Source organism: Delphinapterus leucas, chromosome 2 (genome assembly GCF_059928025.1).
Source record: "Delphinapterus leucas isolate spDelLeu-1000000601 "Yukka" chromosome 2, BTC_Dleu_Yukka2, whole genome shotgun sequence".
NCBI lineage: Eukaryota > Metazoa > Chordata > Mammalia > Artiodactyla > Monodontidae > Delphinapterus > Delphinapterus leucas.
Window position 1 is genome coordinate 54,150,376 of NC_143130.1, and position 16,594 is coordinate 54,166,969.

General features: G+C 48.1%; 1 protein-coding gene and 1 non-coding gene across 4 annotated transcripts in view; both read right to left on the minus strand.

The window, feature by feature from the left end:
* ADAMTS17 (ADAM metallopeptidase with thrombospondin type 1 motif 17) overlaps window positions 1-16,594 on the minus strand; it is a 359,591-nt gene that overhangs the window by 285,972 nt on the left and 57,025 nt on the right. For all 3 annotated transcript variants that reach the window (XM_022598898.3, XM_089906892.1, XM_089906891.1), the window contains exon 4: window positions 3,679-3,851. In XM_022598898.3, coding sequence (XP_022454606.1) covers window positions 3,679-3,851 — 173 coding nt within the window. The remainder of the gene's footprint in view (window positions 1-3,678; window positions 3,852-16,594) is intronic.
* Window positions 16,417-16,523, minus strand: LOC115803932 (U6 spliceosomal RNA). The gene has a single exon (XR_004024740.1). It is a non-coding gene; the product is annotated as a U6 spliceosomal RNA (small nuclear RNA).

A 16,594-nucleotide genomic window follows, 5' to 3' on the forward strand; every position in this document is an offset into this window, starting at 1 on the left:
CAATGTTCCCACGTACAACCCCTCTCCCAGCCTGTGATAAAATAGCTGCCCTTGTCCAGATGATAAAATTAGGAAAGCAAACGTCAAACTAGGAGCTTTGCCTTATTATTACTTTAGTTCTTGTAATGAATGTTTATTCTTTGGACTTGTGCCCTGGACAAAAAATATAAATGAGATAAAATTACCTACAGGTGAAAGAGTCTGGTGCCAAGCCAGGCCCCAGCAGCCCACTCCTGGGCTTCCTCTGGGCAACTGCAGCACTGCAACCCATCATTAATCAGCCACCGGGGAGACCCGGGCTTGTGCAAATGTGGAACTCAGAAATATTTCTCAAATCAGGGACAAGAACCATTAAACGTTAACAGAAGCAATTCCACTTCTGGGTCCATACCCAAAAGAAGTGAAAGCAGGGACTGAGACAGACTGTACACCACGGTCACAGCAGCATTGTGCACAGAGCCTTAGGAGGAGGCAACCCGAATGTTCATCCATGGATGAAGAGACAAACAAAATGTAGTCTGTCCACACAGTGGAATATTATGCAGCCAAAAGGAAGGAGATTCTGACACCTGCTAAAACATGGACCAACCTGGAGGACATCATGCTGAGTGAAATAAACTAGTCACAAAAGAACAAATACTGTGTGACTCCACTTATATAAAGTCCCTAGAGTTGTCAAATTCATAGAGACAGAAAGTAGAAGGTTGGTTGTCAGGGGCTGGGCGAGGGGAGAATGGGCTGTTAGTGTTTAATGTGTACAGAGTTTCAGTTTTGCAAAACAAAAAGAATTCTGGGGATGAATGGTGATGATGGCTGTACAACAATGTGAATGTACCTAAATGTCATAGAACTGAAGACTTAAAGGTGGGTGAGAGAGAAAATTTTATGGTATGTATTTTTTAACCACAAGTTTTAAAAATCTGAAGAAAGAAAGAGAAAGAAAGGAAGGAAGGAAAGAAGTGAGAGGAAGGAAGGAAGGAAGGAAGGGAGGGAGGGAGGGAGGGAGGGAGGGGGAAAAGAAGGAGGGAGGGGGAAAAGAAGGAGGGAGGGAGGAAGGAAAGAAGTTAATGGAACTCCCAGAGTTGATGACTTTGAAAGGGAGGGTGACCAAGTGCCTCATGTTGTGCCCATGTCTTGAAAACAGATAAGTCCTGGATCAGTCCCACAGGGGGTCCACATCTCCATTTGCTTTTCAGAAGAGCCCATCCTATAGGGAGGCCTGCGGGTCCAAACAGCAATTCACCTTAAAGACTCTAATCTCCATGCACCACCAAAGCAGCCTCAGCTTTAGAGCACGGCCTGTCTGAGGGCGTGTGGACCAGACAGACGGAATTTCCTGCAAATTGATACGTGTCCCGAAAGCAAGCACTGGCAAGTCACCCTGACAGAGGTCAAAGCACTAGAGCCTTGTCTTCACAGGGGCCAGGACTGCCATGAGGCTCGCCACCCCCATTAGCCCAGGATGGGGTTCACGACCATATATTTCCCTGTGGCCAGTTATAGACAGGCTTGGCCTGATGGTCACAGCCCCACCAGTGACTTCCTGTGTGACCTTGGCGATGTCTCTAGCCTCCCTGCTCTTGGGCTGCCTTCAGCCATCTTTCACCCCCCCGCAGCACAGCCCAGGGACTGGCCTTCTCTTCTCACTCTCTTTCCACGAGCCTTACGTGCCTTCGCAGCCAGGCACAAGGCCCTCGGGGTGGCTAAGCCCCTGCCTCGCTACTCTTCCTGCAGGGGGAGTCAGCTCAGAGCGGTTCTGACACTGCCAGCCAGCTCTGTGCTCAGAGCAGGAGTCCTGGTCCAGGCCTGTCTGGGCCTAAACCCCACACTTGTAATCCCTGACCCCTTTCCCTCTCCAAAGTCCTCCTTGACCCTGATTCCACCTAGCGAGGCTCTTTTCTCTTCTCCCTCAGCCAAGATCTTCTGCGATGCTGTTTCTACTTCTTCACTTCCTGGTCTCATTTCAGTTTGCCCCTACCCAGCTGACACCCCCAACAATCCCGAAAGCTATCCCTTCGGGGACCTGGCTGCAGCATCTGGCATTGTTAACCACTCCCTTCCTGTACCTCTCACCTCTTTCCTTAGGGACAACCTCTGCCCAGTCTGTCTGCCCTTCTGCCAGCTCCCCATCCTCTGCCTGGCCCCCTGGGACTGGCACTCCACTGGGCCATCTGTGGGCAGCTTCTCTTCGCCCTGATGTGCTCCACCTGGACATGGCTGGCCACGCCAACAGCTGCAGCTCCCAGCTGTGTGCCGATCAGCCCCAGTCCCTACTTCCAGCCAGGCCCTCCATCCTGAGCTCCCGTGGGGAACTCGAAGCCAGGCTGTCCAGACTAGAACTCCTCGCTGTGTCCCCAAATGCTCTGTTCCTTCTTTTCCCATCCAGTGGCCCACCATCCACCCAGCCACCCAGGTTATAGCCCAGGGGTCCCCTGGATTTCTCTCGCCTCCTCCTCCTGCCTCTCCAAGCCAGGCACCAAGTCCTGTGGGTCATTCCTCCCAGCACATCCTCCTCTCTGCATGAATGCCTCCTCCATCCCCACTCCTGCCCCTTAGTTCACACCCTCTCTCCTCACATACTCCATTCCCAGTGCTCCTTCTTGCCCTTCTCACTCCAATCCACCCAAGTGCAGCTGCTGGGGTTGCTCTTCCAAACCTCGCTCCAGACATGTTTCTCCCCTCCCCGTCGGCAGCTCCGCTCCTAGGGATGCCTTACCTCCCGCCAACATCCTGACCCTATGCACGTCCCCACATTAAGGCTGCTCCACTCCCTACTGCAGCCACATCACACCACCTGCCCTCCCCCAGATGCAGCTCCTGCGGCATCCCCTGCATGACCTGCCACCGCTCCCCCATCTGGCAAACACAGTTGAAGGGTCAGCTCTTTCATGAAGCCTCCATGCTGTGGGGTGATCACTCCCCAGCCCTCCACCCAGCCCCCAGTGCTCCCTGCAGAGATGTCTACTGAAACACAGACACTCCATCCATCTGTGACACCACTGCCTCCTGAGGGAAGGACCAGGTCTTTTGGCATTTGTCCCCCCAGCAACTAACACAATGCCAGGAGGTCTTCAAAAATGCTTGTTACAGAGTGGATAGATGGGTGGAGTTGGGATGCACACAAACGTCCTTCTGTGCAAACAACCACCTGCATCTAAAATCTGAGGCATGAGGTCCCTCCCCAACCTACCCACCAAGTGAAGGTTTCCCTCACTCCTCATTCAACAAATCAGATGTAGACATAGGTTGCTTCCTTGGTTCCCTCAACTAGATAACCTCTCTTCCTTGCGCACGACAAGCTCTGTTTTGTATTAAAGTCTGATCTTGATTCCTCCTATGAGACTGTTGGCTCCTTAGATCAGGGACTGACTTAGCGTTGAATCCCCTTGGAGGGGCATTTACCCACAGAAAGGGTCTTGGGAGGCCTCTGGTGAGGAGTGCAGACAGACTCCCATCACTGAGCAGACTCAGGCGCTGACCCCACACCAGCCCAGGCTGGCGAGTCAGGCCTCTCCCTGGGGGCACCTCCCAGCCCCCTGCGCTCCATGTTGCCCAGGGGTCACAAGGCTGTGTATGTCCCCATCCCTCCCCGCCAGGAGAAGATGGCCAGCACCCACATGCAGAGTGCTCGTCCAAGAGGAAGCAAAACCCCTGGTGAGGTGCTGGTCCCGGACTCACCATGTTCATAACAGTGAGGATGAACCTCTGGGCGGCCTCGGCCCCATGGTACTGCACCATGTCAGCATCGGCCACCACCAGCGTCTCCACTGTGTGTTCGGTGGTCAGCCGGATGGCATTCCTCCGCTCCCGCCAGTCTCGTGACGGCCAGCCCCTCCTCGGCTTCTTCTTTTCTAGAAAACAATAGAGACATCTGTGCAGCCCTTTAGTGTATTGGCTTCCTGTCCACGCAGTGAACAGGCCTTCCATCAAGCCTCCCCAAGAGAATGGTCAGTCTTCCCCGGCCAGTGGCCAGGCCCAGCATCCATTGCCCTCTGCTGCCGAGGCTGAGCCTGCATGCCTGGGGGCCAGATGTCACAAGGGTCACGCCCGCCCACTGTGGCCGCGATGGGGCAGATGGGGCCAAAGATTACAGAATAGAAAACCTGTCCCTGCAGGGAACGGGGAGAACAGCACAGTCTGTGGAGGAAAAGGAAGCCTGGGCCCAGCGGGTAGGGTTAATGATACAGGCCCCCAGGCTTTCTGAAAGCACCATGACCCACTGCTGGGCCAATGAGCAGGGGCCTGGAAGAGGGCAGTCCAGAGACCACGCCGAGAGTCACAAATAAGGAGCTACAAACTTTAGCAGGCACAAAAGCAGTATTTCAAAAAAAAAAACAGGACACACACATCCAGGCCAAGATTGGAGTTTGTTCTTTCCTTACCACAGGGAAGGTATTAGTAAACAGTAAGTAATTCTCCACTGACTCCCCTCAGATCAACTGATTTCCTAGAAGATCTTACTTGCTAAACAGCTACGGTCATTATTTTGAGCCCACGTCAGGATGTCTGGACGCTCAAAGCTGCCATGTGAGGACTGACATACAGATTTGTGGGTGCAAACGCCTCTGACTAACATCAAAGGTTGGTATGAATAACGTGCACTTTCAGAATCCGAATGTGAATAGAAAGGCAGTTCCTTAATTTGATAGCGATTTTTTCCATCTTTATACCAGCTCACACGGAAGCCAGCTCTGCTACAACTTCCATGCAGTAAACCCAACCCATATATGCACAAACTGCCCTCATACAGTGACCCAATCATTCCAGAACCAAAGATGCATACTATAAGAAAAAACTGAAATATGGGTCATAGTGTACAAACAAGAATGGTCCGTGCAGTGAGACAAACTGGAAAACAATCTAAAATCCAACCACAGAGAAAGCCAACAATGGTAAAACAGCAGGCAGCCATGAAAAGTACAACTGTGAAGATTATTTAGTGATGTAGAGAGAAGCAGATATAAATCTATATATATGTCTTGTCAACCTGCAGGGTGGTTCCCTCCTCCCCAAAGCCAGGCCCACCTCCCATGGAGACTTCCAGGCCTCAGGAATCGAATTCGGGAAGGCAGGGTCTATTCTAAGATAAGAGGTAAGGTGTCAGATGGTACTGCCTTTGTACATGGCCAAAATGAAAGAGGCCCCTCTTTGAGGATCTCTCTCTGGACCTACACCCACATTCACCAATGGGTCGTCTCAGAACACGAGGAAGGTGGACCATGGGTGACCTCCAAATCCTGGGCTCAGCATGCCTGCCGGGTGCTCACTGCCTGGATCAGGCCAACCTGTCCATCTTGGAATTTGTGATGAGCCATGTCAGCCACATTTTAAAGCAGCAGAACTAAAGGGCCACCCAAGCAGGAGCTTTGCTATAACAAGCTCACCCACATTTTCCCAGGCGACCACAAGCCAAACTGTGCCTCAGCTCCTCCCAAAGTTGGAATTTATTGCCCATCTCTCAGCATCCCAACTCATGAACTCCTCTGCAGCTCTTCCCCACACTGGCTGCTTGTTTTCACACCATGTCTATATTTTCTGGTTCCTGTATGAAAAGAGCTGCATTTTTAGCAGGGTCTAAAGGATGCACTACTAACATTTCTCTGGGAGATGGCGAGCTTAAACACGTGAGAGGGGAGTACTAAGAAAGGTAGCCCAGCACTCCCCACCAGAGGAGCAGATCACCCCCTGGACATTTCACACATCAAAATGATGCACTGGGCATCACCCTTTCAAGTAGAAACAAACAAGACCTGCCCCTCCCTCCCTGATGGACCTTGGAGAGCTAATAAACAGGGTATCATAAAGGGTAAAATGCTGCACGTTAACATATGCCCAGAACACTCAGTCACAGGTAAAACACAACGGTCAGTTGCTCTGTGGTTTTTAAAGGGTTTGCACTACAACTACCTTATCTGTCCCTTTCACTGCCCCCAGCCCCAGGTCCAGCACACGTTGCGAAATAAACACTCACTGAATGAATGCATGCTTGAGTGAGTGAATGAATGAATACATGGATGAATGAGAGAGTGAAATCCCTCTTTCCCACGTAACAAAGCTGAAGTCAAGCACTGGGCAGGGGTAAATTTGGCCCTAGAACTCAGGCTTCACGCAGCAGCTCTGACTCTCCCGCTTGCATTGGCTTTGGGTGAGAACATGCTCCTCGCTGTTGTCTGAACTTAAAACATGGGGATGGGAAAGGCCACAGAAAACTCAGTGGGAAAAGATGCTGTATACCGACTTGGCTGCTGCAGGGCCTGACCAGGAGAAGCAGCCTTCAGTGACGGCTCCTTCCGCTCAGATGGCCTCCACTCGCACCAGGCCCTTGAGCAACAGCAGCAACTACACAGCCAGCTCCCGGGCCATGTGTGCTCTTACCTGAGCCCCCCTCACCAAGGACTGCTAACTGGGGCTGTCACGCCACAACCACGCTAGGCTGGCTGGTGACCCCCACATACCCCAGGGCTCTGTCCTGTCCCAAGCACAAGAGGAGAGGCCCCAAGCCTCGATTCAGACCCCCACTGCTAGGTTGGTTTCAGGAGATCAAAATTTTTCAGATTTCAAAAGGCAATGCGGTGCCCGGGCCACATACTGAATACCCACTCCAGTGAAGTCTAGGGCAACAAGCCCTCATCAAAGGCACCACTCTTTCTGCAGTGAAACAATAAAGATGCTCAACAGTCTGTCCAAAAGCCTGGATTGGGTAATAGCAGGTAAGAGACCGAGGACCTGCATTCCCTATCCCTGCAGGTGGGAACAGGGGTGGAGGGGGAGGGAAGCTCACCCTCCTCTTCTCTCCCTGCTCCCAGCAACACCTCCACCAGCAAAGCTCTACAGCCATCACTTCTGATGGTTCTTCCTTTCCTACGGGGAAAACCGAATCATAATCTATTTTCACCTTTAATTCCATGAACTGCATAAATATACCCTAATAAACAAAGTTTCATCAATACAAATATTCACAGATTATAAGCATATTGAAAAGCAAGAAGAAAAACACCAATTTCATAATAACATGGGTGCTGGATTTAGACCTCACAGGAGAAGTCAAAGTTCAGGCCAGGCAGGCGTGCAGCCACCTGGGGGCCCTCCAAGCTCACTTGGTCATTAGCTGTCTCCCTCCACTGTGGGAACAAGGGAGGTGGCCCTCACCCCACTGATGAGGACAGACAACAACCTGCAAGGCCCCAGGCCCTCTCCTGTTGTCACAGACACTGGGGATCATTCCCAAGTCCAGCCCAGCAGTTTCTTTTGCCAGCACATTGCTGGGGCTTGGTGCTGACGTGGTAGATTTTCAATCTCTGGCTTCATATTTTTCTTACATTTATTTTCCTTTTGCCTCAATTATCCATTAAAAAAGAAAATTGTGTGTGTTTATGCAAGTTACCCTGAATCTTGTTTGGAACAAGATGCGGGAGAGAAAAAGACAAGGAAGAAAACAATGGTATTCTAAATGTTGTACTTTTAGCATATTCAAATTATATATTACTTATTCTAAGAGTTTGCAGACTGATGAAAATGCTGAGCAAATACATAATTTCCTGTAGTTGTTAGTTTTGCTCTTGGTAAAGTAAAAAATAAGCTCAGTTATGAACTGCCAAGCTCTATATAGTATAGATACTTCTTTAGTTTAACAACAATAGAGTATTTAGGTATTCACTAGGGAAAACCAATGCATAAATCACAAAATGTTTGGTGTGAGAGTTCAAACGGTAGAAGCCAGCCCTGAAATTACTCTACGTCCCGCTGCACAAGGAGGATCCTTGCATGTCTGATTCTATAATGTCATCACCAGAGAAGACCTCAGGTTACTCTTTGTGCCAAAGGAGCACTGCCAGCTGCAGAAGCAAATTAGAGGGAAAGCAGACATGGTGGAGGAAGTGGAGACAGCTTCCCAAGGGCACTGGGCTCTTCAGGCTGAGAAGACAACGACGAGTCTCCACCACTAGGAACTAGGTAGCAGGTGTCAAACATGCTTACAGAGTCAACAGGGAGATGCAGACTTAACCTGAACTTGTCATTCAAGACAGAAAAATAAACATTTCCCACACACAGCACTCAAGGTCCAGATCAAGAACGTCCCCACCTGGGCACACTAGCACGGTGGACAACCAGAACCCGGGGAAGAGTCCAGAATCACGTATTCTTTTAGCTGCATTAACCATGGGTTTTCTCCAGCTCTCTAGTGGGCAGGACAAAGGCAAACCCATCAGAAGCCTCAAGTGATCCCTCAGTCCCTTCTATAACACTGAAGGACAGAAAATTAAAAACACTCATCAAAGGGAATTCCAAAGAAATTCCACTGCGTGTTCCAAGTCGGCAGCCTCAAGTGATCCCTCAGTTCGCAGGGGAGGGGGCAGTGAGAGCACCCAGAAGGACCAAGGGCCCAGCAGCCAACATAACAGGAGGGCAAGAGTGGGGCAGCAGAACCAAGAAAGGGGGATGACAGGTGGTCTGAGTTAGAAAGAAGAGGTGAGAGCACAGATGGTGACACTGGCTTCCGGAATAAGAGGGGTGCTGCTCGGCAGGCAGGGTCCCCTTGTTCACTCGGTGGCACAGCCCACCCAAAGCACAAGGGTCTACAGCTCCCCCGCCTGAACTGGCTGGGCTGCCATGCAGGACACGTGGATGGGACTTTTCTTTTTTCTGTACCTACCACATCGAAAACTAATTCAAAACTAGAAAACAGAAGTAGCCATGAGAACAGTAAAACCTCTCAGACCAGACTAAGCAGGAGACTGGAGCTCTGGGGTCCATGCAGCTTGCCCAAGTGACCGCCCCCCACCCCTGCCATGGCCCACTGCAGGTGGAGGACCTGGACAGCCAACTCTGAGGTGCTTGGAGTGCCCCCTGAATCCCCTGCTCCCCAGCAATCCTGCAAACTCCAAACTCCCATCCATGTTATAGTCTAACATGGGTCTATGCTCGCCTTCTGGGCTAGACTGTGAGCTTAAGGACCCAAACATCACCCTCTGGACCCACCAAAGCGCCGAGCACTGCCTGGTGCATAGTAGGAACATAACATTCGAGAATTACACTTAATTGAGTGAATTTTTTTAACTCTTTGAAATTCCTAATTAATAACAAGATTAAGTGTCAAGGAACTTAACCTAAATGCCCTAAAATTGAATTCTCACACAGTACTCCCTCCACCTAAGGAGGAGGGGACAACTCTAATTGTGAGGAGCCCAGCTGTGACATCCAACAGAGCTGGGTAGAGTCTGCTCGTGCTGGGGTGGCCAGGGGCAAGCTTCCTCATCTCTAAAACAATGGGATAATTATTCTGCTCTCTTAGGGTGGATGTGGGGAAACTAACACAGGGTCAGGTATATAATAAGCACACTCAAATGATGCTGCTAGTCTTATTTCTATACTTATTATTACATTACTATTATTGCTGTTAACTATTAGGGTCTAAATGCTAATTTTTAAACTTTGCATGCATGACCCAGAACCAATAGTGGATTCTTGTATGCACCCTACAGGGTCTGATCAGGACCTCTAGTCTAGACACTCACCAATCAACTTGTTGTCTTCGACATTTCTGACTGGGTAGGGGCATGAAAGAGTTTCTCTAAGGACATCCTCAATCATGCAACAATAAGTTATAATTATACAAAAATATCAGTTTCAAGAGGAGTGGCTTATAACTCCTGCTCAACATCCCAATGTAACTTCCCAACATTCCAGAGGGCAGAATATTTTAATCATCAGAAATATGATAGAACACAAAACATGACTGTACATGAAATCAGCTATTTAAACCATGAAACATTAATGACATTTTACACAGGATAGAAGAATGGAAATCAAATGTTTCTCATTAAGATGGAAAACAGACAGTCACAATCCTTGGAGGAGAGACCAATTGTCGCCACAAGCAAGATTTCTGTGTACAGACACCCCCGCCATGGCCACACCAACCCATTTTCAAGGAACCAAAGCCACCGCTGCCACAGCATGAAAAATGGTAAGATGTGTGGTTTCAACTGCATGTCCAATAGCCCCACTATCTTTTGTCTTTAACTCTCCCAAAATAAGCAGCCATGAGATGTAATAAAAATACCTTCAGGGTGGGAGTTGGGAACTCTGAAAATTCACCTGGGCCTGATCTTGATGCCGTTGAAGGTGCCACTTAACAGAAAGGTATCCATTTCCTGTGCACCAGTTATTTGCCCTTTTTCTCCCAGCCCTCTCTTCTGTGCTCCACTCTGGGGTTGGGGGCCTGTAAACTATTTCCTGGACTCCCTTGCTAGCTGGCTTCCTGTTCAGCTCTGCCAACAGGGGGCGCTGGAGGGAGACTGGAAGGCAGGAGATGGGGAGAATGGGCTCCTGTGTTTCAGCTCAGGGTGGCATTGTTCCAGCAGTATTGGGTAGCTGTGGCTCTAGCCTCCAGCTCCTGGGGAACTCCCAGCCAAGCCTCCTCATCTCCCTCAGAGGTACATCCATAGAGACACCTGCTTGGCTGTACCTCATTGATGGTCTGATGTCCCTCACAGGTCTGAGCCCCAGCCCCACAGACCACTGCTGCAAGTTCTGTGGTCTTGGAAATGCCACTTTTTCTCTTTTCTTTCCCCAGCCCTGGGGTGATAGCTATTACCTGGGTTACCTCAGCTCCACTTTTGCTCATTCAGACTTTGACACTGATGTAACCAATTCCCTGTGTTAAATCTCATAATTAGAAATACCTAGCACAGTTTCTGTTTTCCTAACTAGACACAAACTGATATAGCCTAAAATGAGAGGGTCAGTCCTAGAACTAATTCCTATATTTCATTCAAGCTTCAAGGACTCCTCCCAGTTCTAGAAATAAGGATTTATTTCTTCACCATGGAAATATTAAGATATTGGATATGCACTTCCACACTGCAGAACCCTGCCATAGGAACGCTGCCCTTCATTCTGAGTCATCTTTAACGAAAACCAATCAATGGGGTGCCCTGTGAAGGAAACGCAAGCATCATTGTGTGCCATAGATTTCCCAACAACCTATCACTGCCACATCCAAAGACCCGAGGACAGCACCTTACAGATTCATAGTCAACATGGGGAAAGTACTGGAGGAGGAAGCATGAACAACAAGTCTCATTTTTAAGTTTGCACACACACAGACAAACAACATGCTTTCCAAGAAAATTATCAGGTCCAAAAAAACTATTTTCTGATCACTTTTATTTTCTTCAACCAAAGGGTCTGCTTATTTAAAAACAAACAAACAAACAAAAAACTACCTTTTCAACTAGAAACGATGGTTCCACATGTGCAGAAGCACTCCCAGCCAGGTGAACTTTTGGCAGCTGCATAAATCCAATATCCTTGAAAAATAATGGCCTTCTCTCTTTTTTTTTTTAAAGGAAAAAAATAAGTTTTGCACTCCAAGTATGAATTCTTTAAATAACTTCCCCCAAGGCCAAGTCACTTTTATAAAAGGCATATTTTTTTCATGTAAATTCCTTACAAAGAAAGGTGGAAAATAGGGTTTTTTGTGGTTAAGATGCTGAATGAAGAACTGATCAACCTTGGAGTCCAAAATCAGTCCCTTCATTAGGCAGGAGGTGTCCCACACACCCCCCCACCCTGGGAGGCAGCAGGACCAGGGGTAAGAAGGCTGAGCTGGCCCTGCCAGACCTTTCCACCCATGGTCAGAGCCACGTGGGCACCAAGCAACCAGGCACTAAAGTCTGTGGGTGAGGTGGGAAGATACTCATTTGGTCACCAAATATTGAATTGTGAACCTACTATGTGCTAGGTAATGTAGGTGACCACCTAGGAGGAATAAACATTAATCAAATGAACAAATGAATATATAAAAATTACAAATATAACAAATGTTTGCAAGAAAGAATAGATAATACTATGACAGGATAAAAAGAAGGGGGTTCCAATTTAGATTGGGTTCCATCAGGAAGTGACACTAGGGCCAAGATTAGGAGGATAAGCAACAGTTAATCAGTGGCAGTGAGAAGAGAGGAGATGGGAGCAGTCCAGGCAGTGGGGACAGCAGGTACATAGGCCCTGGGGACAGAAGAAAGCATGGCATGTTCTAGAAACCACAGGGATCCAAGAGCCAGAGAGAGTGTGGCTGGCCAAGAGGCTTGAGCAATAAGGCAGGGGCACACTTGAAGGGTCAAATGCAATGTGCTCAGGGTTTTCTTCTTTAACCCCAGAGCAGTGGGAAGCCATCTAGGGCTCGTGTTTCCAATGTGTCACCCTGGCTGTTATGAGTAGAACAGATTCCAGGGGGACATGGAAGTGGGGACACTAGTTGGATGACCACTACAGGAGCTCAGGTACATAGGGACCACAGCTAGACAAAGGGGGCAACTGCCGGTGAAAGGAAGCAAATAGATTCAGAAGGTACTTAGAGGGTGAGGCCAAGAATACTGGGGATATTTGGGTGGGTAACGAAGGGCTATCAAGTATAACTCCTGGTTTGTATGGTTGTGCTAACCACTGAATTAGGGACCCCTGGAACAGGGCCAGGTGTGAAAAAAAAGCACTGCAAGTTTTGGCCTTGTTAGTTTCAGGTGCTTTTTTTTTTTTTTTTTTTTTTTTTTTGCGTTACGCGGGCCTCTCACTGTTGTGGCCTCTCCCGCTGCAGAGCACAGGCTCCGGACGCACAGGCTCAGCGGCCATGGCTCACGGGCCCAGCCGCTCCGCAGCATGTGGGATCCTCCCAGACCAGGGCACGAACCCGTGTCCCCTGCATCGGCAGGCGGACTCTCAACCACTGCGCCACCAGGGAAGCCCTCAGGTGCTTTTAAAGTACCCAAGTGGAGAGGTCAAGTTGGCTGTCGAGTGTGCAGGCTTGGCGCTCAAAAGCAAAGGCGAGATCAGAGATAGGCATCTAGGAAGCAACGATCCCAGACCGATCCTTCCGGGACCTCCAAACTGCATGACTGGAGAGAAGAAATGGAACCAAGCGGGGGGCAGATGGCGAGGTGCAGGGAAAGCAGAGCACGGCGTCACAGGAGCAGGGAAAATAAAGTCTCAGGAGGAGGGGCTGCTCAGCTCCTCCAGCACAGCAGAGGGCCAGGTCCAGACCCAGGTGGGTCTTACGGAGAGTGCTGCTGAGGACAGGGGAGCGGAAACCAGGCCAGCGAAGGGAAAAAAGTGAGAGGTGAGGAAATGGTACAGACTTTGGTGAGGTCTGGGGAGGAGAGAAACAGGAACACTGCTGGAAAATACTAGAATTGAGGGAAGCCTGAGATGGAAAAAACTCACACATCCAATAAGAAAACCCAGGCCCACGGAAGACTGCCATCTTCACTCGGTTTCTACCACTCTCCCTGTCCAGTCACAGACTGCCGGCAAGGAAGAACAAGGCTTCTAATACGTCCACCTCACACCAACTGAGAAAAGACGGTAATTGTTCAAGAGGTGCCAGTCAAACCCTGAATCTGTGGCTGGCTGGGCGCTGGGTGCTCCCCTCAAGGGAGGGAGAGAAGCATGTAAAACTTTAACAGTCCTATAAATACCCCACAGATGAAAGAATCGTCAAGGAAACAGCCCAGACTCCTAGGGAAAGCAGGCTTCCAACTGGAAGGAGAGAAGGAAGAAAAGCACTATTCATTGTATCAGGAAAGGGCAGAGCTGTACAACCAGAAAAAAAGAAGCAGGAAAAATGGAAAATGCAAGGTAGCACCATCTAACAAAGACACTGGGCCTATTCCAGTAAGAATGTTTCACACTGGCTGTCATAGGTTTCCCTGAAGGTAAGGCAGATGGCTGCGTTTTCTGGTTTATTTCACATCAGTCTAAAACCTTGTCTCAACCTCTATTAAATATTAAATGTTTCCCGTAAAAGATACTGCATTAGCCAGCTAGGGTTGCCATTACAAAGTAACAGACTGGGTGGCTTAAACAACAGACATTTATTTCTTCACAGTTCTGGAGACTAGAAGCCAAGATTGAGGTGTCAGCAGGGTTGGTTTCTTCTGAGGCCTCTCTTCCTGATTTGCAGATGGCTGCCTTCTGTCTTCATCTTCACAGATCTTCCCTCTTTACCCATCTAAGTCCAAATTTCCTCTTCTTACAAGGACTCCCTAATGACCTCATTTAACTGTAATCACTTCTTTAAAGGCCCTATTTCCAAACACATTCCTAGTCTGAGGTGCTGGGGGTTAGAACTTCAACACAGAGATTAGTGGGGACACATTTTAGTCCATAACAGATGCCCATCTTCTTTCTTGCCTTAAGAAGTGTGGACTGGGCAGGTCACCTTCACATGAGTTGAAGTGTGTATAGCCACATAGTCAGGACAATCAGGACAACGTGTGATTCCCAGAAAGAACAGTCATCTCAGAGGTCCATCAAGATACATTTGGCAAATTCAAGAAAACAAATGCAAATGTTTGGAATTATCATGTGCTTCTCACCACCACTTTTCAGTTAAGTCTATTGCTGAAAGATTACACTAGCCTACTGGAGCTTGATGATTTTATCTTCTAAATTGATGGAAGAGAAAAAAAGAACATCCCCCAAATACACAGCTTGGAGAGAGAAATTAATTAATGTGCCATGTTTCGGCCAGAGCAAGACAGGACAAACAAAAGCCTGAAAAGAAATCAACTTGTCTTCTGCACCTGGAATCCCCCACAGGGTTCCTGGATATGGTTTCTTTTGACAGATAGTCTTTCATCTTTGGCAAAGAAGTACAAGAAACTTCAGACAGCGCAGATATTCCTCCATCTTTGCAAGGAGGGCAGGCCATCATATCTTTGGACCAGGAACTCTTCATTGCTTCAACACAAAACTAAAATATAGGTGAAGGCTTCTTCCTTCCACCCCTCCCCTGATACCCGATAGTGCTCAGCATAGCCTCGGATCATGGGCTATACATCTCCACAAGTATCTGGGTTTTGAGGGTGGGGACTGCCCTTCTCGCCTCTGTATCTCCCACACTGAGCAGGGTGCCTGGTACGTACGTAGTTGGCTTTCAGTCGTTATTTTTGAATATGTAAGTGAATGAGAGAATGAAGTCCATAAACAAGGAACAAAAGGATCAAAAAATCCTTTGCCCTCTTTTTAGAAGCTTAGGGAAAACAAATTTGTGGTTCTGTCTTGGATGTCAGGGGTTCTTCCAAATATATTGGATGCCCACATATTTCCAGAGCAGTTAACAATCAGACATCCTTCACTCCTCCAAAGGCCCCTTGAGTTTCACAGAAGCCCGAGATGTCCCCTAACACATGGAGAGAGAGCTCAAATAACCCACCAGCAGACCTAGAGGTGGTAAAATAAGTCAAGTGCTCCTCTTTTGGCCTAGACCCAGTCACCAGACTATGACTCTTTCCCAAAGAACCCCCTTCCCGAATGCCAAGGACACTCCAGGGCCAAAGAACCTACCCAGAAAGGCACATTCATCTGAGCATGGCTGCAGTTCTCCTGACGCCCTTACTAGTGGGGCTCCCAAACTTCCAATGTCCCCAATGGGTCACCAAGAGGTGAGTGGTTCCTTTATGGCCACGTCAGCCATTCCTTGGACTTCCACATGTAAAGTAGCCTTGGGCTCCACCAGGATGAGCAAACCAGCCAAACAGCAGAGGGAATGGAAACCCTCGTTGCGCCAACTCGCAAATTCACTAAGACCCCCCACTCCCAATTTCCTGTGGCCTCCCTCTGTCGTCCTGTGGCTTCCCCTAAAGTCCAAGTAGGGAGCAACCACATAATCACACTGGCCTTCATGAGTTCAAGCACTGAATCTCCTCCCCACACCCTGGCCTCTGAACATGCAATAGCTCCATTTGGTAAATTCTTTTCCAAACAGCCACCTGACTGACTTGTCCTCACAACTCAAATGCCGTTTCCTCAATGAGGATGTCCTTGGACCCCTTCACCTAAGTCACCAGAGCACACTTCTCTTTTCCTTGGAGCACTTAACCACAATTTGAAATAATTTAACTGTCCTGTGTTTAATAACAGTCTCTTCCACTCTACAGGAAGCTGTGAGAACAGGAATCATGCCAGTTTATTCATCACCCCATACCTAGTGCCTAGCACATAGTAGATGTTCAGTAAATAGTTTTTTTGAGGGGGGGAGTGGTCTTACCACAGCCTCATTTTATTTTATTTACTTTCATTTATTTTTTTAACTTAATTGAAGTATAGTTGATTTACAATGTTGTGTTAGTTTCAGGTGCACAGAAAAGTGATTTAGTTATACATACACATGTATTCATTCTTTTTCGGGTTCTTTTCTCATATAGGTTATCACAGAATACTGAGTAGAGTTCCCTGTGCTATAAAGTCTTGTTGGTTATCTTACATATAGTAGTGCGTGTACGTTAATTCCAAGCTCCTAATTTAACCCTCCCTGCCATGTTTCGCCTTTGGTAATCATAAGTTTGTTTCTGATACCTGTAAGTCTGTTTCTGTTTTGTAAATAAGCTCATTTGTTTCTTTTCTTAAAATTAGATTAAAAATATGGAATGCTTCATGAATTTGTGTGTCATCCTTACACAGGGGCCATGCTACTCTTCTCTGTATTGTTCCAATTTTAGTACATGTGCTACTGACACAAGCACTAAAGAGTTTTAAAATAAGTGAAAGAAGAAATGGAAGAATATTAGACTTTTGTAGTACTATGATAAGTATT